The sequence below is a fragment of the Rousettus aegyptiacus genome, unplaced genomic scaffold (assembly GCF_014176215.1).
Source record: "Rousettus aegyptiacus isolate mRouAeg1 unplaced genomic scaffold, mRouAeg1.p scaffold_m13_p_4, whole genome shotgun sequence".
NCBI classification, from domain to species: Eukaryota; Metazoa; Chordata; class Mammalia; order Chiroptera; family Pteropodidae; genus Rousettus; species Rousettus aegyptiacus.
Window position 1 is genome coordinate 69,522,559 of NW_023416307.1, and position 26,044 is coordinate 69,548,602.

General features: G+C 37.4%; 1 protein-coding gene across 1 annotated transcript in view; it reads left to right on the forward strand.

Annotated features, from left to right (window-relative positions):
- The window catches only part of IMPG2 (interphotoreceptor matrix proteoglycan 2), an 82,413-nt gene that overhangs the window by 27,688 nt on the left and 28,681 nt on the right, over positions 1–26,044 (forward strand). Inside the window, exons 5-10 of the mRNA XM_036218996.1 lie at positions 8,013–8,062; positions 8,656–8,735; positions 11,415–11,576; positions 15,302–15,360; positions 17,395–17,415; positions 23,186–23,430. Of these exons, the coding sequence (XP_036074889.1) occupies positions 8,013–8,062; positions 8,656–8,735; positions 11,415–11,576; positions 15,302–15,360; positions 17,395–17,415; positions 23,186–23,430 (617 nt within the window). The remainder of the gene's footprint in view (positions 1–8,012; positions 8,063–8,655; positions 8,736–11,414; positions 11,577–15,301; positions 15,361–17,394; positions 17,416–23,185; positions 23,431–26,044) is intronic.

Genomic DNA, 26,044 nt, shown 5'->3' on the forward strand with positions numbered 1-26,044 from the left:
CTAGGACTGAGCACCTACTTAGATGTGAGACCATGTGGTTTCTTGAGTGTGGGCTCTTCGCCACTGAGAGGCAGAGCTTGGAGTTTCCTCATGATTGCCATTGCAGTCAGAGATGGTGGACTAAATATTCTGGTGAGTCCTATCAGTGCCAGTAATCCTCATGGTAGCCCATTTTACACATCTTATGTGATTAAGAAATACATAAATATGAAATAAATATGGTGCTGACCTGGAAAAAGCCCTGAAGTTTTCCTGTGGAAATGGACATTGTAAAGATTGCAGCTTGTGAGTTTTTGTAAAGTGATGGAAGGAGGATTATCTGAAGTAGGACTGGAAGCTGTTAGCACCATAGGAGGATGTGTGTGGCTCATAACACCTGGAGTGAACTGAGGTAGCTGGAAGGTGCTTGGGGTATAGTACACATGTGTGTTTTGTGTATTCCTATGTGACTTACTTCAACTGGATACCATTTTCTCCATTCCTCAGTGTTTCTTGCGGTGAAGCTGTGTATATATGAAGGAGAAATTTGCATTACGCTCAGTTGTTTCCTAATATATTAATTACATTGGAATACATTGACAAATAAGCATCATTGCAGAACCGAGTATCACACTTTTATTGATAAGGCACTATTTGTATAAGGTAGAAGAGGGGACTCAAAATATTGTTCACTATCCTTAGAAAATAAGGCATGTATAAAAATAACAATACACATGAACTAAAATATAACTAAATTTTATCATAAAAAGGGATACTCTTCAACAGTTAAAATATATACTGACATATACAAGGTATATGACTGATAATGGGCTAACAACACTGTGACCCTCAAAAGCATTATGCTAAGTGAAGGACACCAGGTACAAATGACTATATGTTATATGATATATAAAAATATATATAAAAATATATAAATAAATATATATATAAATAGAACTGCATTTTGAGAATTTAAAGTTAGTATCTGTCCCATGAAACTAGAGCATATCAGGTTGGGGTTGGATGAAAACTCTCAACTGTGGTAGTTGCTGAAATTGGGTTACCTAGAGTCAGGCAACACTGGGAGGGAACCCATAGGAGTGGTGTAAGAATTCACTAAGCCCATCTTTCTTTAACTTGAGTACCACAGTGAACTCTTAAAACCCTTAATTTGCCTATCACTTGTCTGCTTTTTTTATGATTCAGATTTATTTTGATGAGTTTTTGAGATTATTCCCATATTCTCCTTGTTAAAAGACTCGTGTTAGTTTTCTATTGCTAATGTAACAAATTACCACAAATTTTGATAGCATAAAACAACACAAATTCATCTGATTGTACCATAGTCCAAAAGTCTGAAATGAGGCTCAAGGTGTTGGCAGGCCTGCGTTCCTTTCTGGAGCCTCTAGGGGAAACCTCTTTTCTTGCCTTTTCCAGCTTCTAGAGGTCGACCTCACTAGTTAGCTCATGACCCCCTTCCATCTTCAAAGCCGGCAATGGCTTGTCGAGGCTTCCTCACCTTCCATCACTCTGATAGTCTTCTACCTTTCTCTTCACCTGGATAAACCAGGATATGCTCCCTACTTTAAAGCCAGTTGATTAGCAACCTTAATTCCCCATGTGAATAACATATTCACAAACTCTGGCAATTAGGATGTGGAGGCCACTATGCTGTCTATCACAATTCTTTCCTATAATTTAAATTGCTGCTTTTATGTCAACTCTAATCCATGTGCTGATATATGGCTTGCACCAAATATTCTGCTATGTGCTGTTTTAAGCGTCCCCTATTGTCATCTGCCAAGTCTCTTTAAAAGATAGCATTTTCCACCTTACTCAGGACCTCACATCCCATCCTACCCCTTAGAAATCTCTGCCTGTCATTGTTTCTCTCTTTCTTCTGACTCTTCAACTTGTCCCAGTACTAACTTGTTCCCATTAGCAGTTAAGCATGCTGGAGTCTCTTCCATATTACCTATTTTACAAAAAGCCCTCCTCCAGCACTTGTCTCCATTGCAGCCATATGTTTTGAAAGCATCTCCACTTAGCTCCAGTGACTGCTTAAAGCCCTGCTATCTGGTCTTACTATTGTATCCTCAATAACCAATACAAGTCTTGGCTTAGCATATGTGCTTACTAAATATTAAGTGAATAACTGAATTTCTGCTCAATCATCCAAGTCTACAACCAGGTCTCTGGTGATAGTCTCAGTGTAAAGACTGTGCTTTGGGATTTTTTTTGGTACCTCTATTAACTTACATTTATAGTTGAGGATACCTATCATAGAACACAAAGCCAAACATACATTTTTTTAAGCAAATGTTTTATTCTTTGTGGGATGACACATGCCACTGCTTCATTAACCTGTGCCTTCTCCTATATTTATTTAACATTTAATACTTTTCATAATGCTTCTGCACATATTTTATTTAATTTTCATCAATACTTTCATGAAATAGGTAGGGTGGGGAGGTGTTCTTGTTTTGGTGATAAAGTTCTTGAGGCCCAGAGTAATTGGAATATTTTCCCAAGTCACATACAAAGTTAATGATACATCTGGGACTAGCACCCAGGATTCCTGGTTCATGTCTTGAGTTCTTTTGTTGTCATGTGCTGATTACAGTTAACAGATTCAAAAGCAAAGCAAAGTATAAAATATTGTCAAGGGAAGTAGTAATCCAGATAGGAAATTATGCTCATCTTGTTTTACTGTATTTTAAAACTTATATTTTATGAGGCTATGATATTTTTTGACACAATCCCCCTTGAATTCCACTGACATGATTAGGCAACGGCTATGAGAAATAAATTATGCGTTAGACGAGTTGGGGAAATGAGACCATAGGGGGTTGTTTGCTGCTGGTATTAAGCTAAAGGTCATAGCTGAACAACTTCAGATTTGTGGTTTGGCTCAGAAATGAAGTGGCATTTCTGTGTCCAAATTCAACACAACTCTGTGTTCTAGTTTTGTCTGAGTGACAGTCTAGTTTTGTCTGAGTGATGGTTTAGGGGATCTCTGCAGGAGGGCTACCTAATGAGAACATATGAAAGGATTCTTGTTGTTGAGTATTCTTAACTGTCTTTTGAAAGGAGAGTTGGGAGGATGAGGAATTAAGTGTTGGAGTGTTAGGCAAGCGATTTGAATTACTGAGAGTTGCCTACTTACCATTATTAAAAAAATGTTATTTTGAATTCAGTAAGTGAAATCTACTTTTATTGAAGTAAGCAAACTCCATTCTGATTGCTTACTTAGAAAATTAGCTTAAGTTTGATTTTGATGTGGAGGACAAGTTTGACCAACTCCAGGTGAGGTCTGGTCTCTCTGTTGTCATCTCAACTTCTTCTTCTAGTTTCTGTGTTGTGCTTTGGCCACTTTGTCTTACTTTGTCCACTTTGCTCTTCATACCTGTTGCACTCCATAGCTCTCCAACTGTGGCTGGGTTTCCCATCCTCTTTCTGGGACTTTATGCATTTTGACTTTTGGTGGTTTAATTCGTGTAGGCTACTATTGTTAAGATAAGCTGAAGCCATCTTGCCCTTCTGATAATATGGGTCACGTAAAGGCCATGTTGTAAGGAATTAAGATGGTTAGGAGTGAGATTTCTGAAATCAAATGGACCTGTTTTACATCACAGCTCCTCCACTTCTAGCATTTATTAACTTATCTCTATAAACAGGGTAACAGTATCTTCCTCTTAAAGATTGTTGTGAGTTAATTAAGATAAACTCCTTATCATTGAACAAGGAGTTGGTAAATTTAGTTGTAATCATTCTTATTGTTATTATTGAAAAAGGAAGTGGATACAGTTAGGAATTTTAGGTATGCCCTTGGGTCATATTGAATTATTGTATGACCCGAGGAAAATGGCTTTACCCATTTGGGCCTCATTTTTTCATTTATTAAGCAATAGTGTTGGGAAGAGGTTCTGCCTTGTGAGCAATTGATAGACCCTGTTCAGGCCTGATGATGTAAACATCTGTCTCAAATACCTCTGAATCCTATTTTTAAAAAAATCTGCACTCCTGCAACCCAAGAAGCCTCTTGATGCTTCCTTATCACCCAGGTCTTCCTCTGTATCACACATTATAATGACTTATGCAGAAGTCATATCCCCTTAGGTTCTTCTAGAGTTCAGTGTCCTCAACCTTTTGGGCACCAGGGACTGGTGCTCCTGTGAGAATCTAATGCCCGATGAGCCGAGGTGGAGTTGAGGCTGTGATGCTAGCACTGGGGAGTGGCTGCAACTACAGATGAGGCTTCGCTCACTCACCTGCCGCTCACCTCCTGCTGTGAGGCCCTGTTCCTAACAGGCCACGGACTGGTAACTGGTCCACAGCCTGGGGATTGTGGATCCCTGTTCTACATAACAGCTCACTTAATAAGCAATTTTCTATAAATGTAATATAAATAACCAGTAGTGATTTATTGTAATGGTTTAATATGTTATTCTTTCTAGATAGTATTTTTTAAAACCAGAAGAATCTTTATGGTAAGATTACGTTTCTCAAATTTTTTACCAAAGCCTTGGGATTCATGGAAAATAGCCCTAGCTGACTCTCCCACTCCACTCCAGTTCCAGGCATGAAATGTCTTTGAGTTATCATATTTTATCTTAATATTCATTTAAATTTTATAGTCTATCCATAATACAGCCATTTTTAAAAAAACATTAAAATTGATGCTCGAGGGGTGTGCCATGTTTACTCGTGGCTTGAGTACCACCCTGCCCCACCCAATGACCTAATTTAGAGCAGAAGGGCAATCTGAAGGAATGATTCTAAAGCTGGGACTTACCTGGCACATTGGCAGGTCTGTGAGGGAGACATTTTTGACTATGAATGAATCACTTTAGGAAGCTGACTTGTGTGAAGTTGAAAAAAGTTTTCAATTGCTATGAGTTGAAAATTGGCGTAATCACCATCCAGCTCCTTTGTAAAAGGGTAATAAACAGCCCTTTCCCCTTAGAACATGCATATAAACTTTAAAGTTCTAAAACTTCCCCAAATTACTATAATTTAAAATGTATATTTTTGGAGTATATGGAAAGTTGGACTTGCAGAAACCCACTTTCCTTCCTTCAGAGCAGGGACTTTCTCAGAGTGCTTTTTGATCTCTGCTTGCAGTGGCAGGGTGGCATGGTTAAAGGATAGCTGGGCGACCCGAAGCCTACAAGTGTTACTGGAACAAAGGGATCCATCTGCCTGTGTGCATCTTAGTCAATGAGATATGTACAGGTTTTGCAGCAAAGAAAGTAAAGATTTATTTTAGAGAGTTACAAGTCCCAGAGACACAGACAGCTATTACTCTCAAAAACCTGTCTTGATGGGATAGATTATATAGGGAAACATCCTTAGTCATGGAAACTAAGGGAGTTGGTGTCATGGGCGTACTGACTGGATGGGGCTGGGGTAATTAGTTATCATATATGGTTTTGGAATCAGCCATGACGTCATCCTGTCTGGTCCCCTGGTCAGTAGGGCTATTTCACCTCGACGGGCCTGGGGCTGAAACACACCCAAAGTCAAGATATTATCCTTAGTTTAATGAAAACTTATTGTCCTCAGGATCCATAGACCTGAGGCTTTATTCTTAAAAGACTTGATATTTTCCGGAACCTTATGTCCTAAGGCTTAGTGATTAAGGGTGTAGGAATGCAGAGGTGGAAGGATAAGGGCAGAAAAAGCAAGCGAATCACAGTGCCATTATTCTAGGCAAAGCCTGTTTGAATTAGAGCATAAGCTATCGTAAAGAAATGAAGTATGCACACAGTTACACTAGTAGTCTGGCCCATTCTCTAGGCTTGATTTTTCTTATGTAAAACACTTTTATGATTTCTATGATTTCTCAGATGAGATGAGATCTGTGCTTATATGTTCCTCTTAGCAGCCAACATTTTTCAGTCTGTAGTACTTAACTGCATTTATAATAATTTCTTTAGTGTCTATTTTCTATAAGTATGCAACTTTCATAGACCATGGGTGCTTTCTTCACAACTATATGCCATGTCTTTTATACTGCTTTGCCAATAGTATTTACTTATTCACTCCAAAAATATCTATTTAATGCCTAGTAAATAGCAGGTACTAAATAGCAGGTACTACTTAGACTGGAGATACAGCAAGAATATGGCAGGCAAAGTCCCTAATTTCATGGTTTAGATTTTCAGACAGTCTTATTCAATAGAACTTTCTAATGATGGAAGTGTCCCTCACTGTGCTGTTTAATATGGTAGTCATCAGTCACATGTGACAGTCGAGCACTTTGACTATTTCCTGCCAATCCCTTCTGATCTGCAAAGTTTCTGTTGAGAAATCAACTTACAGTATTATGGGAGCTCCCTTGTAGTTAGTTAACTGCTTTTCTCCTGTTGCTTTTAAGATTCTCTCTTTGTATTTAACCTTTGGCATTTTAATTATGATGTATCTTGGCGTGAGCCTCTTTGGATTCATCTTTTTTGGAACTCTGAACTTCCTGGGGTTGTATGTCTATTTCCTTCACTAGGTTAGGGAAGTTTTCTGTCATTATTTCTTCAAATAGATTTTCAACTCCTTCCTCTCTCTCTTCTCTTGCTGGTACCCGCTACGATGCAAATGTTGTTATGCTTGATGTTGACCCAGAGGCTTCTTAAACTACCTTCATTTATCTTTTTGTTAAAATTCTCACTGAGTTCATCCACTCTCCCCATAAGTTACTTGAACATCTTTATAACCAGTGTTTTGAACTCTGCATCTGGTACATTGCTTGTCTCCATTTTGATGACTTCTTTTTCTGGAGCTTTGTTCTTTCCTTCATGTGGGACATGCTTCTTTGTCTCCCCATTTTTCCTGCCTCCCTGTGTCTATTTCTATGTATTAGGTAGATTTCCTAAGTCTCCCAGTCTTCGTAGAGTGGCTTTACGTAGTAGGTGTGCTACGGGGCCCCGTGGCACAGTCTTGGGAGGAGTCCAGCTGCAGGCTAAGTTCAACTTCAGACTGCGTACCTCCAGGGCCACCTGGTAAGAGTCACCAAGCAATTGACATATGGCTGCCTCCCATGCTGGGATTATAGGTGTTTCAAGCGGTTTAGTCAGAAACCAAGGCTGGCTGTCACTAGTGTGGGGCTTGGGGCTGCTCAGCAAGAGTTACGGGGCACACTAAGGCCAGATGCTGCTTCTGTGGGTTTTGTGAGCCTTTGAGAAATTTTGTGAAAGTTTGCAGCAGGAGCAAAGACAGCCCGTTTGTATGGAATAAAGCACTGGAAGAGGCTTGGGTGGGCCCACAAGTTGGGTGAGGTGGTGTCTCAAGGAATCCCCTGGATGCAGCAACTTGTGTTATCCAGGTTGATGGTGACTCTGATATGGCGGCTCCTGTGTCTGCAGGCTGGGAGCTGGGAGGGCTTAACAAAAGAGCAATAGCTTCTGTCTGCACTTGTGTCTGGGAGAAAGCCACTCCTCCCAGCCCTCTCCCTAAAGTCTGGCAATTTAGTGCCTCCCTGTATGTCCCTGGCGCCTCTGGAGCTCAGAGTGAGCAAGTCCGTCAGCAAGTGAGGCCAGGCATGGGCCCTTTAAGAGGAAGGTTTCCAATTTCTGTAGGCCCTCCATCTCAGCCACAACCTCTGCTGGTTTTCACAGCCAGAGGTTGTGGGGACTTCTCTTCCCAGCACCGGAATCCTGGTCTGGGGACCCCTTGTTCCTTAGGTCGGGGAGTGGGCTCTGCAGACAAGATAGCTCTCCTGATTCTTGATTGCCACACGCTATCATGGTACCAAGCCACTTCGCATCTCCACCCTTCCTACTGTTTTGAGGTGACCTGTTATTTTTTGTCCCTAGTTCTAGGGCTTCTGTTCAGCCACACCTCAGGTGACTCTGCATGCTGGGTGCTCGGTAGTTTTGTTATAATTTTGATGTGGTTACTAGAGGAGGCATGCATAGCCTCTACCTTCTATGTCATCTTGTCATCTTCCTAGTGAACTCCTTTTTGGAAAAACAAAACAAAAACAAATAAACCCTCACATTTCTATCAATTTATTAACTCTAAACATTTTTTTTTCCTAGCCCTGAATTGTCATCTCCAGTTCCTGTTGGCGATACCTCAACATTGGGAGGTATGATTTTGTGCCTTTAATCACTTTTCTTTTTAAATTATTTATAGTTTAACACACACTTGCAAGCTAACACATTTTTAAAGCTCACATTTAAAAATATTGTGTTTCTCTCTCTTTATATGTTGTTCTCAAGAAAAAGTAATTCTTCACTAATTCTATGGCATTATGTTGTGGGTACTTAAAAATCTTTAATTAGTGAGTATGATACAAATTAGAAAACTACAAAAAACAAATGTATGACTTGAAGAATTGTTTTAAGGCAACCCCTTTCTGGGAGTGTTACTTCTTTTAGTATTTCTCCCCTTTATTAGAGAGCTTCTTAAGGATAGGAACTTTGTATCTCTAGCCTCTTGCGTAGAGACTGACATATAGTAGATGCTCAGTAAATGCTCATTAAATGAATAAATGAGTCATAACTATTTCCTGTCCTGAGAAGACTATGCAAATGTGTCTTAAGGTTAGAATGCATAGCATTTCCAGAATGAAAAAGCAAATGACGTATAAGAATGTTTTCGAAGTCAGTCTCTTATTTTCTGGTATGAATTCTGACTTAGGGACTAAATTCACATACATGTTTTCCCTTTTCTACTTAGGTGTTCTCAGTGTTCCATATCCAGAGGTCACCTCCTATGAAGGTACCTTAGAGAGCAGCTTGGAGAGGCCGGAGGAGAGTGTGAGTTATTTAGTTTCTAACACAGAGAACAGGGATTGAGAGAGATTTATATTCCATTGCTAAACTATATAAGACTTCCTATGTTTCCCTTTATGGAAATGTTATGGATACTAAAACTGGTACATTCCTTATCTAAAGAATTTGAGATTCCTTAGATAACCGAGTAAAACTGCTATTGGCAAGAGAGGACTTCAAATTGTAAATGAAATGACTCAGAGACTGGGGGAACTGTCATTTTGGTAAGCTCACTGTCTCCTGTGGGCTATGTGACATAATTCACTGTGGGGATTTTTGCCCATGTTCTATCCTTGAACTAATTAGGAATTAGCCTTCTCTTCTTCAGACAGAAAGGATATAGAATTTTTTAAATTTATTTTTGTAATTTAAGTGTAGTTAGTATACAATCTTATATTTGTTATATTAGATTCAGGTGTACAATATAGTGATTAACATTTTTAGACCTTCCAATGTCATCGCCCTACTGAATTTAGTAATCCTCTGTCACTATGTAAACTTATCACAATATTATCGACAATAATTGCCTCCCCTTTTCACCCATCCTACCACCCTTTCCCTTCTCATAGCCACGCCTTTGGTCTCTGTTTCTATGAGCCTGTTTTGTTTGTTTTTTCTTTTGTTTTGTTTTTAGGTTCCACATATAAGTGAAACTATATGGTATTCGTCTTTCTCTGCCTGATTTATTTCACTTAACATAATACCCTTTAGATACATCTATGTCGCAAATGGCAAAGTTTAGTTTTTTTTAATTGCTGCATAATATTCTATTTGTGTGTGTGTGTGTGTGTGTGTGTGTGTGTGTGTGTCTGCACGCACGTGCATCTCATCTTCTTTATCCATTCATATATTGATGGACACCTACATTGCTTCTGTATCTTGGCTATTGTAAATAATGCTATAATGAACATAGAAGTGCATATATCTGTAGCAGTAAGGTTACTAAGCATACTTCTTTTAAAATAATACTGGAAATGGAAGTTTCTGTCCAAATGTACTGAGGTAAAATTTAATATAGAAAAATGCAAAGCTTGTACAAAATTTTATTAAAGACAAAGAGTTTTTGTTGATGTTAGTTCCAGTATGAGTCAGCAGCATGATACAATTACTGGTGGGGAAAACACTTAGTTAAAGCTGATGTAATTTTGGATCGCATTAATACAAACATAGACTCTACCATAAGGGAGGTGGTAGTCCTACCATATTTTAGTTGATCAAACCTCACTTGTTTGTATTACACTCTAAGGAACATATTAAGAGCCTGAGAAATGTCTGGAGGAGAGGAACTAGTGAAAAGTTGGGGAAGATATAGTAACTGCCCGTATTTATTTGAAGAGTTCTCTGGTGAATACAGGTTTTATAGGTATCCCAGTTTACAGAACTGAGATCAATGGTAACCCTTATAGGTAAATATATATGGGTTTAATATTAAAAACTTTCCAACCATGAGAGCCTTTTTGGAAATGTAACGGTCTGCCTTTGAAAGTCATACTCTTTCTCATTAGAATCATTTAAATTGAGGACAAGTAGCCATTTGTCAGGGATAGTGTAGAGAGAATTCAAGCATCAGAAGTGATGGTGGGCTTTTTGAGGTTCTTTCTTATTCTGAAATTTAAGATTGCTATTACACGATCCATTAGGGATGAAAAATGAAATGATGAAAGAGGTCCTTGTGTTTTCTTTCTGGCTGTGCCACTGGCTTGCTGCGAGCCCTTAGACCAGCCATTCTTCCATTCCAATCCTTGGTTTTCTTATGCACTAAAATGGAGGGACTTGAATTAGATGAACTCAAATGTATCTTGCATGCAGCAATTATTACTGTATGTTCCAGTAGTGATATTCTATTTCCCCTATTCCTTCAACATTTATTAACTGGAATTCTTCAATAAGAAACTATTGTCACTTTTCTTACATTTACATATTAAATTATATTAGTACCCATGCATGAATGCTTATTTTATTCTTTGGATTATAATTCAATATTCATTTTTTTGCTCAAACTATTCCAACTTTGGCTACTGGGAAAACTGGATTTAAATATTGCAGAGTACAAAAAAATTACTGCTGATGTGGTTTCAGATTCTACATAGCAACTAACCATTAAGAAACTACCACTTCTTGAACTTAGTGTAGTATCTAAAAAGAATATTTACATTTATCTGAAAAGGCTACTAATATATTCCTCCCTTCCCCAATACATACCTGTGTGGCTGGATTTTCTTCACATACTTAAACTAAAACTATATATGGGAACTGATTGAATGCAGATTTGAGAATCCAACTAGACATTAAAGAATTTGTAAAAATATAAACAGTGTTGAGAACCATGCTTCTAGGCTATTTTTAGATGATAATTTTAGCAGAGTCAACTCTTTTAATTCACTTACTGATGGTTCAACTTTCATCATTATCTGTGGAAAATTTTCTGTCTTTCCCTAAACTGGTCATTGTTATGTTCAAAGGAGGGTAAAAATGCACAGTAATTTTAATATTAACTTATGTTTTAAAGCCTACCTAATTAGTTCCAAAATCAAATACTATATAAAAAGTCATCAGCAGAAGTTGTCTTTGGGATAGTATCTGGCATATAGTATGTAATCAATATATATTTGTTGATTGAATGAGTAAATAGCGATATTTATTGTCCTTTCTCTAAAAATCCAGATTAGCAATGAAATCGAGAGTGTAATAGAAGAATCTACAGAATCAGCAGCTGAGCAGATTGCAGAATTCAGTATCCACCTTTTGGGGGAGCAATACAGGGAAGAACTACAGGATCCCTCCAGCTTCTACCACCAGCACTTTGCAGACATGTTCATTTCAGAGGTGGGTGATGTTTGTCTGTTTGTTTGTTTTTATTCATTTTTTTGATAAACAAAGTTTTTCAAGGTTGTACATTTTTCATATGCACAGCACTGCTTAAAGGTAAGTTTAGGATTCAAGCTCTCTATCTGCTTGTTTTGGGGGTGGTGACTTAGCCATTTCTTCAGAAAGCTCTGTGAAAAGTACGCAGGAATACAGATGACTTATCTCACTGAAACAAAATCTTGCATACATTTTGCTATCTACTAACAAATAAGTGCAATTTCCAACTTTTGGTGTATAGCTAAGGAAGAATGTGTTCTATGGCATGGTTTTAACTTGACAATATTTGGAGAAATAAGTATTTTTGAAAAACTACATACGATGTATTGTTTTGCTTTAGGAAAAATTAATTAAATTTAATTTCTTTTAATTTCATATTTAGTGTTATTTTTTTTAATGGAAAAATTTTGAGCAGTTAACACATAGGTAATACATGGTGCCAAGTCCAAAGGACAAAGGACATCCAGTGACAAGTAAATTTCCCTTCTACTTCTGTTCCTTGGGTGGAGGTATTTTTAAAAAGGAGTTCTTTAAAGAATCATGCAATAGACCATCTCACAACTTTACTCCTTGAAGAATTCAATAGAGGACTTAACCTCAAGATTCTTTTAGTTGTAAATAATCCATACTTGTCCCCCTTCTTGTGTAGTAAGTCATCGAGTGCCCATCTCCTCTCTCTGTCTAATTACAAGGCACATCGTTCCTTCCTGTTTATTTCTTTTCCATTCCCTCTTGATGGGGTTCTCATTGGCAAAGTTTTTCAATTCCGTTACCTTGGACTAATTTGCTTCCCTAGACACCGTGTCTAGATGAGAAATAAAACATGCATCCCTTAGCCAAACAGCATCATTGCAGCCATCAGACATGGGGAGTGTAGGCCAGATGATTAATTTTCCTAGCTGTGTGGCCAAATTGTGAGGTTGTATAGTATGTGGAAGAAATGTCAGCCAGGCCAGTGGCCACCTGGCATCAGATAGTGTCTTGGATCAGCTGTCTGGTTCTCCTTGCCCTTAAGCCTGTTATTAAAGGAAACTTTAATAAGCCAGTGTTTGGGTAAACAATTGTACTGAATGACTGCATATTTAGAAAAAATCTAATAAATATTCTGAAAAACATTTTGAGCAGGGACTTTATGAGGTAGGTAGCTATTGCCTTAAGGCGATTTGAAGGGAATGAAGGATAATGGACATGAAGCAGTTCCTTCTCTGGCCTATCTCTGCATCCCTGTCTCTTTATCTGTAACAAAATGTCAACCAGTAACCACATGTGGACCATCTTTGTGTGTAGCAGCAGAGTCTGGGGTTGTGTCTCTGGAAGGCCTTGTTGCCGTGTTTACTGCACATGGAAGGGGGCCCTCTAGCTCTTTCCATTCAGGACACAGTCACTGGGATTGTTCCTTCTTAATATTCTTTGGTAATATTGGAAGACATAGAGGGAAAAAGAAAGCTGCTTGAGGGATTGAGGATCAGAGGCTCTTTTTGTTTGTTTGTTTTAACGAGGGGAAGAGTAAGAGTAAGATAAGCTAGGGATACTACCAAGTATGAGATCATAGAGAGAAAGGTTAGGCTTGAGAGCATCAATAACTGAAGACAGCCACAGTGTCAACACAGTGTCCTTATATAGTGCTTTCTGTTCTTCAGGCTGCCGTATGTCTGCTAACAGCAGCCATGTGGGTAAGCATCCCCATTTTACACATGAGGCTCAGGAAGTCAAGTAACTTGTTCATGGTGATTTCAGCCCCTCTAAATAAAAGAGAAAATCAGATCTCTTTCTTCTTTTCAAAGTGTTCCTTCTTTTATATCATACAGAGTCCCCCTCATTTTAATTCAGGCGACAAGTTGTAATGAGCTCCATTCACACTTTTCCCAAAAGTTGTGGTGAGCTTCACAGTTTTCCCCATCCTGGTCCCACTTCTACACTTGTTCATAGCCAAAAGATCGAGAAGTGATGTCTCTCCATTTCTAAACTATGTTTATTATGATCAGGGGAAAGAGGAAGAGGCCTATAATTCAATGGGGAGAATATGTGATTCAGTCTCAGAGAGATTTGGGGTTGAATAAATTATGATTCAGTCACTCACCAAATGCATGACTTTGGGCAAATTAGTCGACATCTCAAGAGTCTCAGTTTTCTCATCTATAAAAATAGCAAAGTATGTATCTCCTGGGATTTTTGCAAAGATTAGAAGTAATATTGCCAAGCACCAGGCACATAACTCACTCAATAAATTATATCTATTATTACTTTTGATGTTAATTAAGTAGAATGACTTCTTACAACTGGATACATGTATAATAAGTAACTGGATGTGATGAATTAGAATACCTGTTTGTGTTTAGACTCAAGAGATGGCAAAGCCCCAAATGAGATGGGTTTAGTAATAATAATAACATGGAGTTATACAGTATTTTGCAGTTAATGGAGTACTTTCAGCTACCTTCATTTGGATCTTATAAAAACTGATGTGGTGGGCAGGGCAGTATTAGTTCTATAAAAGAAGACTTGTGCATGGCACTCAGCTGGCAAAAGCATCTGGGACTTACCTCTCGGTCCTGTGGATTCCATCCCTACCCCATCCTCTAAGAATTATAGCACTTCTTTTGTTTCCTCTCAGAAGATAAAATAAGGCAAGTTATTATAGCCAAGAACTTTCATGGGTTTGGTTTCTTTATCTTGAAGTCATGAAGATCTTCAGTGAGCCAGAATTTTAAAGATATCTCACTCCTGATTATATGAAGACTTGGTTTTAAAAGCAGATGCCCAGAGATCCAGTAACAGAGTTCCCAAAGTCCACTAACAATTTACTTCCCTTATTCTGATGTTGGCCCCATAGTTACTTATCTGGTGAGACTGCACTTCCTGAAATGTTATGGGTCAAATGTTCAGTTTTGTTAAACATTTGGTATTTGTGTACAAACATCAGGTATTTGTGTATTGTCTGATTATTTTTAGATCTTTAGCATTCTTTCCGCCCACTCTTGTCACTAAACTCTTATTGATTTCCATGACTGGATTTTAAAGATGTGGTAATAAATCTAGTGCTGACAGATGTGATACTCATAAATGGATCCTCTGACCAGTTAAGTTACCTGGTCACTGCTTCATAATCTCCTTCGTGACAACCACTCGACAAGTCTGCTCTATTGGAGGCTAAGCCCAAGCCTATAGATTTCTTTCTGATGTTGACTGTGTTCGCACTTCCTTTGTATTGTAGGAACAGGAAACAGACACCACCAGACACTTTTAGGAAATGAGCACCTATTTATCAATGTGTATGCTGCAACTAGATTTCTAATCCAAACAATCACATTTAACAATGCTGTTATAGCTCCTTTGGGAACTAATGCTTTTTTTCATATATATTTTATCACATAATGGGGTAAAAAACAGTGATTTGCCAATAAGAAGTATGTTTTTTATGATTTGAAAAAAATGAATATTAAAAAACCTTAAAAGATGAAATGAAAAAGAAAAATGTGTCTGTGTTGTGGTAAAAACTTTTTTTAACATTATAACTATCACAATTTTCATAGTGACTTTCTAATCCATATGTATCTATGTATGTGTACAGGCTTCTAATAGTTGTAAACAGTGTGCTTTATATTCTTCTCTTTAAAATGTTATTTTCTATATCCCTTTTCACATTTCTACATAGTTATAAATTTTATTATTTTTATTTTTAACAGGTTGGAAATGCATTTACTGGGTTACCGGGCTACAAGGATATCCGTGTACTTGACTTCAGGTAAATAGACTTACTCTGAAAATGCAGTCTTTATTTCAATTGGAATATCCTTTTGTGTATTTTATATATACAACAATGATCAGAATGATTTGGATGCTGTAATTTAATGCTATTTCTGTTAGGTTTGTATTCCCAATGCTAGTTTTTCAGGTGAGGAAACTGAGTTAGAAAAAGGCAAAATAATGTATTCAAGGAGACATGCTACATCTGTAGTTGGGCCATGGTAAGAACTTAGGAATTCATGTCCCCAGGGTGTTGCTGACATGTTACACAGCTTTGATTTGACACTGAGGGGAGCCTGAAGTCAGATTAGATGTGACCTCAAGGTCCTGCTAAAGCTTGTCAGTGTTCCACTGAGGTGACTTTGACGTTTGATGCGAGGCCACCCTGGAGGAGATGCATTCATCTTCATTTCAATGTAATAGTTCTGAGTAAACCAGAGACCTCATTTTTAAGATGATTCTTCCCTGCTTTAGACCTGCTGCATGACACTTGTGAACATTTTTTTGAGTGACTACTTTGTATTAGGCATTTCACATTCCTAAGCTCACATCACTCTTTCAGAATAAATATCATTAGTACTCATTTTACAGAGGAGCAAACAGATTTAAAGAGATGAAGTTTTAGCCCAGAATCAGAGAGCTTGTAAATTAGCTTGTGAATTTGAAACAAAGTAGCTGACTGTTTAGCTCTTGCTCTGAACCTCCATTAGACTCAGTCCTCTGAAGGTCTGCAGTCTTTGGGTGATAGCCCTGTCTCAGCAGTTGGGTGCAAGAGAGTATGAATGGGGGCACTCTATAATCTCACAGCATAATTAACAGTATCAGCATCTTAGTTTTGGCATGTTCCTGTCACAACCTCTGGCCTTACCAGAATTAACAGCAAGGACTTACATAGCATGTACAGTGTACCAGGCTTTATGTGTATATTAACTCATTTAATATGCATATTAAATGAGATAGTTACTATTCTCCTTTATTGTTTCTGATAAGGAAACCAGAGCACAGGAGTTTAAATAATTTACCTTAAGGACACTCAGTAGTTATTAGTACAGGAGAGAGGGCAAGCATCGTAAATTGACCCTCCCCTATTTTGAGACCATGACCAGTCTCTCCAGTTCAGTCTTAGCACTTTTCACAGAATACTGCCTCCAGTTGTGGCTAAAGCTCATATGAGAACCTGAGAATGTGAGGCCTCTTGCTTTTATGTACTCTTATATACATAAACCTCTCTTGATTGGCAGCACATGAAAGGCAACATGGCCTTTGGAGCCAACTTGCCTAGGTTAAAATCCTGCTTTTGGCGCTCTGGCTGGGTGATTTGGGGTAAAGTATCAAGTCTTAACTTCTCATTTGTATAAAAAAGACAATTTATCTCGACTTACTAAAAAATACTTTTTGTAAATAATTTAGCCTTTTTGTTCCTCAGTTTCTTTACCTGTAAAATGGGAATACTAATGATCCTTAATAAGTCTTAATGAGGATTGAATGAATTAATTTTTATAAAATGCTTAGCATAATTTTCTGCACATGGAAAGTTCTATTAAGTGTCTGTCACATAAAATACATAAACATTAAAGGCTATGCAATGTCCTATAGTTTCGTCAGTCCTAACCTTCACCAGCCCCTTAGAACCTTACTGTATACCACCTGATTTGCTGTTAATTTATTTTAGTTTTAATTCTAAGTAACACATTACATCTCTCGAAGAGTGTTCCCAGTTTTGTTAGTGCCAACGACTGGAGCCCTCTGCTGATCTACTAAAAAGAATGTGTTTATAAAGAGATAAACTTCTGTGAATTGTTTAAAAAGCATTTTACCAAAGTTTAAGGATATAATGACTGTTTATTTTAAAGTAGAACATGTTCCCCACCTTTGCTCGCTTCCTTCAAACTACAGGAATTTGTCAGCTTCTAATACTATGTAAACATTTTCATGTAAGGGAACCTTTCAGGGGAAGTATATTGAGAACTTACACTTTGATGAACAAGAACTATCTTAAACTCTACTTAACATTTTCAATTTTTATTTTCAGGTCCCCCAAGGAAAATGGCAGGTAGAGTACTTTTTGGCACTTTCTGCACTGTTCAATGAATGAGAAGGTAGTTTAGAAAATATGGTAGACTTAGGTCAAAGGGAGCATGGCTCAGTTCTTTTATCACTTCTAGTACCACTATCCATCACCTTACAGATCAGGATTTGACAAACTATTTATATTAAGGGTCAGATAGTAAACATTTTAAACTTTTCAGGCCACATTATCTCTGTTGCAGCGGTTCAACTCTGCTGGTATCAGATGAAAGTAGACATAGGCAATACAATGAAAATGAATGTGTGCGTCTGTTTTCCAATAAATCTTATATAAATTTACTGAAACCTGAAATATAATTTTTACACATCACAAAAGATTGTTCTTTTGATTTTTTTCATTCATTTAAAAACATAGAATCTATTAACTCAGGGACAGTGGGCTGGATTTAGCTCACAGGCTATAGTTTACAGACCTCTTACAGACTGGTAACTGAAAAGTACTTTCAAATATTGAGTCACACTTAATTTAAAACAAGAATAAAAACCTGAATTAATGTAAACACTTTCAAGTATGTGTGCATTCAATAACATAATCAAATGTCACTTTAAGTGCTAAATGAAGGGGAGAAAGCCAATCTTTGTAATAGTTCATTTGTAGAAACAGCTGCTCTCTGAAATTTCTTCGAAGAAGCATGTGTGATATAGATACATAGTCAATACCCCTTGTGAAAGTTGCACGTCATTTTTTTGGCCTTTTGTTTCTAAATTTATTTAAAATTCACTTTCTCCTAAAAGGTTAGTTAATATAATATATAATTTATGAAATATATTCACAGGTTAAATATGGGCATGTTTAGAGATACAGTAATGTTCCTTCATTGTAATATTTTATATTTGGAAAGGGCTTTCTGACTTCCTCATTTTCATTTATATTGTTTTAGCCAGTATTTACTAAGTGCCTACTAATTAGGTAAACTCTGTGTCTACAAAAATTAGTAACTCTAGTCTCCATCCTCTAGAACACAGTCTAATGAAAAATGCTTTCAGAGAGATGTCAAAATACTGGTTCTTTTATTTTTTTCATTTTTTTCTTATATCCCTGTCGGCTAGTGAAAATGAGAGTCAATATTCATTCTTCTTTGAGTGGTGAGGAAATATCACCTCAGGGAGGCAAACTGATTTGCCATAAGTTATATGACTAGGAGGTATCAAATATTTTTACCAAGGTAATCAGAATTTAGGTTTCCGTAGTCTCATGTATATATAAACTGCTTTGTGTGTATATATTATAGGCACATGTTTTGATGGTCAGCACTCAACCAAAAAGCCAGGTTGTTTAATTGCTGCCTTCTTGGGAGTCATTAGAATATAAAAACAACCCATACTCTGATGTTAACCATATGATCAAAAGAATGGGTCCCTCAATGGGGACACAGACAACAAATCGACAGATAACAAATTAATATGAAGCTATTAGATTTTATGATAAAATTTGTAATCTAGGTATACTTTCTAAAACTGTTCAATATTGTCAGGTATTAGGCAGTCGATTAATTTATTCATGACTTTTTGGTATTCTTTTATTCCGTGCGGTGTATGAATGAATGTATAGCACAGAAATAGTCATGTAATACATAATCTCTAAACATTTATAAATGTTATAAACATAACAACAAAATGTTATAAACACATGCACATGAAACTTTCTATTTGCTTTGTACCTCTTTCAAGATGCACACATTATTTTAAGTTAGTAGGATCCATTCGAAGTGCATCAACAATATATGTCTGCCTGGTACATATACTTCAAAAATTTAGCATCAGTCTTTGTAAGTGTGTGTCTTCTTCCTATTAGAAGTTTTATAGAAGAAGTTTCTCTGAGTATATCTGAGTTTCTCTGAAATATATTTATTTTGGTTAATCTTAATGAGATGTGATAGCATTATTTTTCTACTTGAGATCTGCACATGTCAAACAGCCAACCAGGACATTTGAAGTAAGAAAATAAGAAAGGGTAAATTTCACTTCCACAGGATTGAAATCTCTGTAAATCTCTGTCAGACAGATATATTTCCTCTATATAACTTTCCTCTGTGTAACAGTTGTTTCAGTCTAGTTTAGAAGGTGAAAGATGATAATACATGGTGGTTGGTTACCTCATAATTGCTGAGTGCAGAGTGCCAGCACAGCTTTCTTCAATCAGAAAATGTTTTGTCTGCCAGTGTGCATTCTGCTTCATATGTGCTCCCTTGGCCTCTTGGCTTTTATTCTGTCCCTCATCCTAAGACTTCTCTGTATTCCATTTTCCATGCCAGAACTCAGTTTGTTCTGGGTCACAGTAAAGTTCTCGGCTCTGAGAATAGATGGTTTCCAGATAAACTTAAGCATTTCTTTGAGTTTTCTTTCCAAGACAAAAACATGATGATAAATTGTAGCATCTCTCTGAAGACTTTTATCTTCTTAAATGAATTTATCCTCACTAGACAAGGTAGATTATAATAAAAGTGTTGTTTTTGGATGTCCAAGGGAAATATTTGGGCAACAAATTTTTTTTTTTTTTTTTGCCAATAAAGAGTAAGGCCAGTAATCTAACCCAAATTACCTGATTTGCATAATTTTTTTTTTATCCAGAAACATTTTTCTTAATCTTCTCTTTATGTTAGTTAAAAGTCATGCAAGGCAATATTGTAGGCTCCCAGTAAACACTTGACTCTCCTTGTCTTATTTTTTTTATAGCCCAGAAACAAACTCAAGTGCTAACTGGCACAGCCTTTTCTTCTCCAGTTTTTCCTTCTCACTGCTTCCTGTCTTATGAGCCATGTTAACATGTTAATCTGTTGTGCGAAGACCCCAAGGAAAAGCTCACCTTTCTGGAAATGTAGACATGGTTCATTCCACAGAGCTTGAGGAGGGCATGCACATTCTCACAGAGTTGGGTCATGGCTGTGAAGCAATGCCCCTAAAGTGATTACTCAGAAGACACAAATGTATGAAGATGATATGCATGCTCTTTAGGGGGAAGGATTACTCTTTCATATTTAGAGACTAAAAATCCTTGCATTAAGCCAGGAGTATTGCATACTGTTATTTAAGTGGCACAAATTCAGTTGTCTTACCTTCCTGCATTAGTGAATAAAATTTACCATTAATTTTTTCATTATTTTCATAAGTATTTATTGAACTACTGTGAGCCAGGCATTGTGCTAGATGCTTGGGACACATGGTATAGTGAGTTCTGACCAGTAGATGTCCCTCTTACTGTTTTATTCTACCTTGAGGCCATCATTTGGTTGTTTTAGCATATTTTACTGAATTTATTTCTTTACCAAAAAAGATTGGGAATTACCCACATTCTGACATGAAAAATTAAGGAGCTGAGGGAAGTTCTAGATGACCAGCAAATGTCTTACCACTTAGTACAGCATCAGGTGTCAAAATGTGCAAATGCCACTTTAAAGCACCTTAAATCACCCCCATCAAAAGTGCCAGCTTATCAGAATATCAGATCTAGGAGGAAAACCTTATTGAAGTTACTCAGAGTGAGACAGGAACATTAAGGAGCCCTGGCTGCTTGAATGGCAGGTGGGGGATGTCACCTTCATGTCGTCCTCTGTAATCTAGGGTATGATCTGCAGCAAGCAGGCCCAGGACAGGTCCAGCACTGCTACCGCTCCCAGGGAGGAGAGTCTCTTAAGACCAATTTATGCTTACCAAACCACAAAATACAGTGCATTCTCTAGGAAGCCCATTGATCTATTTAAAGCAAGAAATATGTCTGCCGACTGACCAATTATTGCATTGGCTGGCTCATATGTTCTTTCCCAATAAGAAAATCTGTAGGGAGTTATAATCAAAAGTTCCCTTTGCAAACTTGAAATCAGAAAAAGGAAGTTGGTGATTCTAGTGGCCAGTATTATCAAGCCATGCTAGTCTGTTATAGCTGTCTATAGTCTAGGGATCTATCTCACAAGGAAGCCACAATACACTGTTGAGAAGCATTCCACTAAATAGTAACATAAATGAGTTGACTAATTCCCTTTTTTCTAGACTTTATGAGACTATTGTCATTATGTTGATATCTTTTTTTTTTTTTTAGATCTATGAATATATTGATTAGGCTGCAGTTTTCTTTTTATATTCAGATAAGTATAGATTTCTGTTCATTCAGTTGGCACTGGGTACCCCTCAGTGCCAGGGACCAAGCTAACCATGGGATAGAAACTCAAAGAGAGATTGAAAGGCACTGTAAAACAGAATCTTTACAAAACAACAAAGGTTATAATTAAGGAATATATAAAAATATATATGAGTAAGTCAGAGGAAGAAGCACTTAATTTATTTCTATACTTTGGGTTGGGAGTCATTTTGTTCCTACAGAATGTCTGAAAGTGGCAAATTGTTTCCATCGCATGTCTGTCTTGAGTGGTTTATCTCTGGGAAGAGAGTATTCTCCTTTCCTCTGAAGCAATTTCGGTATAGCTTGCTAGGTACTGCCCCTGAGGACTATTTCTCACAGGCTGGCTGGAAGCTACAGTGACTTGTTTTTCTGTTCATAGCTTAATTAAAGCTGCTGAGAGTAGCATAGTAGTTCAGAATGCAGGCTCTGGAGTCAGTCAGATTGGTGTTTGACTATTGATCTACCACTTACATGTTGTGAAATTTTAGGCATGTCTCTGAAGTTCTTTAAAGCTCAGTTTCTTCAACAATACCCTGAAAATAATAACACCTTCCTAAGGTGATTATGAAAATTAAATGAAATAAAGAATGGGAAATACCTGTCACATTGTAAGCACTTACAAAATGTTGGCTTTTAATTGTTAGAGAAATCTAAGTTAGAGTTTAGAAAGAGTATTTCTATTGGCTTTAAAATTTTATATTCTGATACTGTTTTCCCAAAATATGTTTAAGAAAATATCAAATGACACATCAATTCCTATTTATTTATTTTCACTCTATCCTTTATTCCAAGACATCTTCTCTTTGTTTGCTCATGGAAAGGTAGATAGTGTAAAAGCCCAATTCCCAGACAAAGTTATTTGTTAGCACTTATCAAGGTTTTATTCAGCTCATTAATGAGGGAGCCATCAGAAAATGAGAGCTAGTTTCTAGAGCATTTGAAAAAAAGAAGTTTATATAGTTAATTGGGAAAGAATGACTTGGTTAGGTGCGAAATTAGTTAATTCCTTATGGGGTAGTAAACTCATAAACTTTGGAGTTATCATTCCAACCAGGCCCTCCCCCCAAAAATCATAAATCATCAATTTGCTTTATTTCCAAGTGTTTCATATTTTCCTCCTACAATAAATAACTATTTTAGTTTATAGTAATTAAGCTTCTTCATTGCTTCATTCCCCTTTGTGGAATACAAAGTTCTTTCAACAGCAATAATAAAGAGATATGAGATGATTACCAATTGTTGGGTGGAGTTAGAATGTTTTGTTTTTATTGGAGGGGAAATGCTAATATGGAAAACAGGAAGCAGGCTGATAGTCAAGAGGAGCAGTTGGCTTTGAAGGAGGAAAGAAGGTATGAGAATGTGGGGGAAGAGGATGCTCCGGTATTCTGCAAGGTTGCCTCTGGGCTTCCTTAGATCTCTTCCCATGTTCTTAGAGCTATGGCCCTCTCTTCTCTAGGAAAAAGGAGGAGCTGGCAAAAGGTTGCCCAGGGTCTGCAGAGAATGGTGATGGAAACCATGCTTTTTGAGACTCTCCTTCTAGGTCTAATGTTTGTTCTCACTGGGTTCAAAACTCCTCCCTAAGAACAGGGCCTAATCTGTTCTTTCTTTTCATTCATAGTGGCATTGATGTTCACTATGCAGTTACCTTCAATGGTGAGGCCATCAGTAATACCACCTGGGACCTAATCAGCCTTCACTCCAACAAAGTGGAAAACCATGGTCTTGTGGAATTGGATGATAAGCCCACTGCTGTTTATACAATTAGTAACTTCAGAGATTATATTGCTGAGACACTGCATCAGAATTTTTTGCTGGGGAATTCCTCTTTGAATCCAGATCCTGAATCCCTTCAGCTTATCAATGGTGAGTTTGAAATCGATATGGAAATCTTTATATAGTTTTAGTTTCTTTTCTTTTATGATCTGGAGAAAACTAATGTTGCTAAATATATACAGTTCTGAACATTCTCTAGACTGAGTCCTTTTATGAATGGAGCTTTAGCCATGCAGCTATTTTGGATAAATTAATCAAGGGCTCTCTGATTAGAGAAGGCAATTCTTTGTGGAGACAGAAGGCTACTCTTTGTGGAGAATAGTATGATATTTAGAAATGGTTTAGAGAAATGGAAGCAAAGTATGAGAAAGTAAAGTAGTACATGGAATTATGAACTAAAACAGGCGGTCGTCCTGCCCAGGCAACCAACACATCAACTGTCTAGAGGCAAGTCAGCTGGTAAAAGCTTAAAAGCCAGAGAGCAGAAGAGAAAGAGCAGCTCCAGGAAAGTGGATGAAAGACCTTGGTCGAAGAAGAGCTGATCCTGGTTGCTGGGCAGAATCCCAGGGAATCCAATACTAAGTTTGAATTCAGACAGCTGTACGCATCCAGTATTTATCCAAAATCAATAGATGGTTCTTGGATCATCAAGGAGAGACTGACTACACTGAATTTAGGGGCTAAAGAGTAGCCTAGCCAACCTGGCATTAAAGCTTGCTAAGGGTCTGGCTACCGGTGTATAAGAGTTCAACTCATTGGGGACATGGCATCCTGTTAACTTACTTGTTACTTCATGTTTGCTTCTCCACAATTTCTTCCCTCGGTAGTCTAACTTTTAAAACGTCCAGATTGTATTTTATTGAAGTGACTGCATGGGAAAACTACCAGCTGCCAAAGAGGAAGATCCATGAATGAGTGGCAATACCAACAATGATGCGTTTTTACAGCCTCCCCAGCTCCTACATATCCTTCAGAAAAAGGAGGCCTCTATCCTTTCAGGCAGCTGCCAGCCTTGGCCTGTGTGTGTGTGTGTGTGTGTGTGTGTGTGTGTGTGTGTGTGTGTGTGTGTAAAAATAGATGCAAGGGAGAGAGAAAAGAGAAACAAATTTTTAACAAAATTTTACTATGTATAATTTCTTCCTAAATAAGATATTTTTTTGAGGGACTGAAGTAAAACTTTGAATTGCTTTTCGATTATTTTGGCCGCTGGACATGACAGGGTGCTGAGACAGCCACAGAGTGGCCTGGATTTTATGGGGGTTATATAGGACTTTAAAGTGAAGAAACTCTCTTCAGTGGATGATAGTGATGTTAAGCTATCAGTTCTAAAACAGTAGGGGGCCTTTGTATATTAGAGCAGGGTGGATACCTGGGGCTTACCTCCTCATGAGCTCCTTCTTCTCTGTTAAATCTCGTTAGAATACCTAAATCAGTGAAAAGAGGTTTATTATAATCTGAAATTGTTACAGTCCTTTTGGCAAAGCTGATATGGACTAGCTAGGGGCTACTTAAGAAGACAGCATTTTGCAGAAGTTCCCAGGAATCTGGATATTTGGATTAAACAGAAAATATATAGCTAAGAGGTCATGACCCGAGGGAGATGGGAACCTAAACTGACCTTCCAAGGGCAGGATGGTGGAAGAATGGTGTGAGGATTAAAGTATGCAATAGGCAAAGTCAGGTTGTTTGGGAAACTAAATTCACAAACAGCTAGCAAAGTCTTCCTTTTATGTGAAGCCTCAGGGTGGAGATATCTCTGAGAAGGTGCCCTAAGAAAGAGGTTAACAGACCTCTCAGAATATTCCAAGAGAGTTCAGCGAAAGCTTCAGGAGATGCAGTACAAACTATTTCAGGTGCTTTGATCTTTCATTAGATGTACATTTCAATAACGCAGAATTTTTCCCCTAAAATCTATTTATTTATTTATTTTTGGTCATGCCAACTTCAGAGTTGGGAATGGCTGCAGCTTTCTAGGTAATTTGATCATCATCGAAAGATATATTCATCCTCAATCTCGTCATCCTTGTTTCCCGTAGAAGACAAGATAACTGTATACAAAACTGAAAAAGAGTTTTGGAAAATACTTAAACCAAATAAGTTTTTGGTTTCTTGTTGATCTCTCTATGTCAGTCCTGACAGGACAGGTGAATGGGGAGAGATTCTGCTTCTATTTTTGGTACATATACCAGCTCACCCTCCTGGCAAATCCCTTCTTTTTAGCTTTCATTGATTCCCTCTCCCCTCCAGGCAAAATTAGTTTCTCCTATGTCTATGTTCTCACATACTGTATATAAGCCCCTCACATCATTAATAATTTGTATTTACCTCTCTGACATAGAAAGTACTTACACAAGAGACTCTTGGCTTTATTAATGTTTATCGCCTCAACTTTATAAAAGTCTATAGTAACTAGCAAAGATTCAGTAAATTTTTGTTGAATTAAATTATACACCCTGCTCTATTAACTTTATTACTTTGTAGTATTGGTATAATGATAAACTCTCTGGTGTCCTACCCCATTTTTCAAAGGGACTTTGCCAAAAAGGAAATTGTTTTGTATAATTTTCTTCATCATAAGCATCAACCAAATGAGTTGGAATTTCAGTTTGACTTTCTTATTAAAGTGAAAAAAATCGATGTAAAAATAACTGTTTCATAGGAATCTTGTAAAGAATAAAAACTGCTTGAGAAAGGAAAGAAAGTA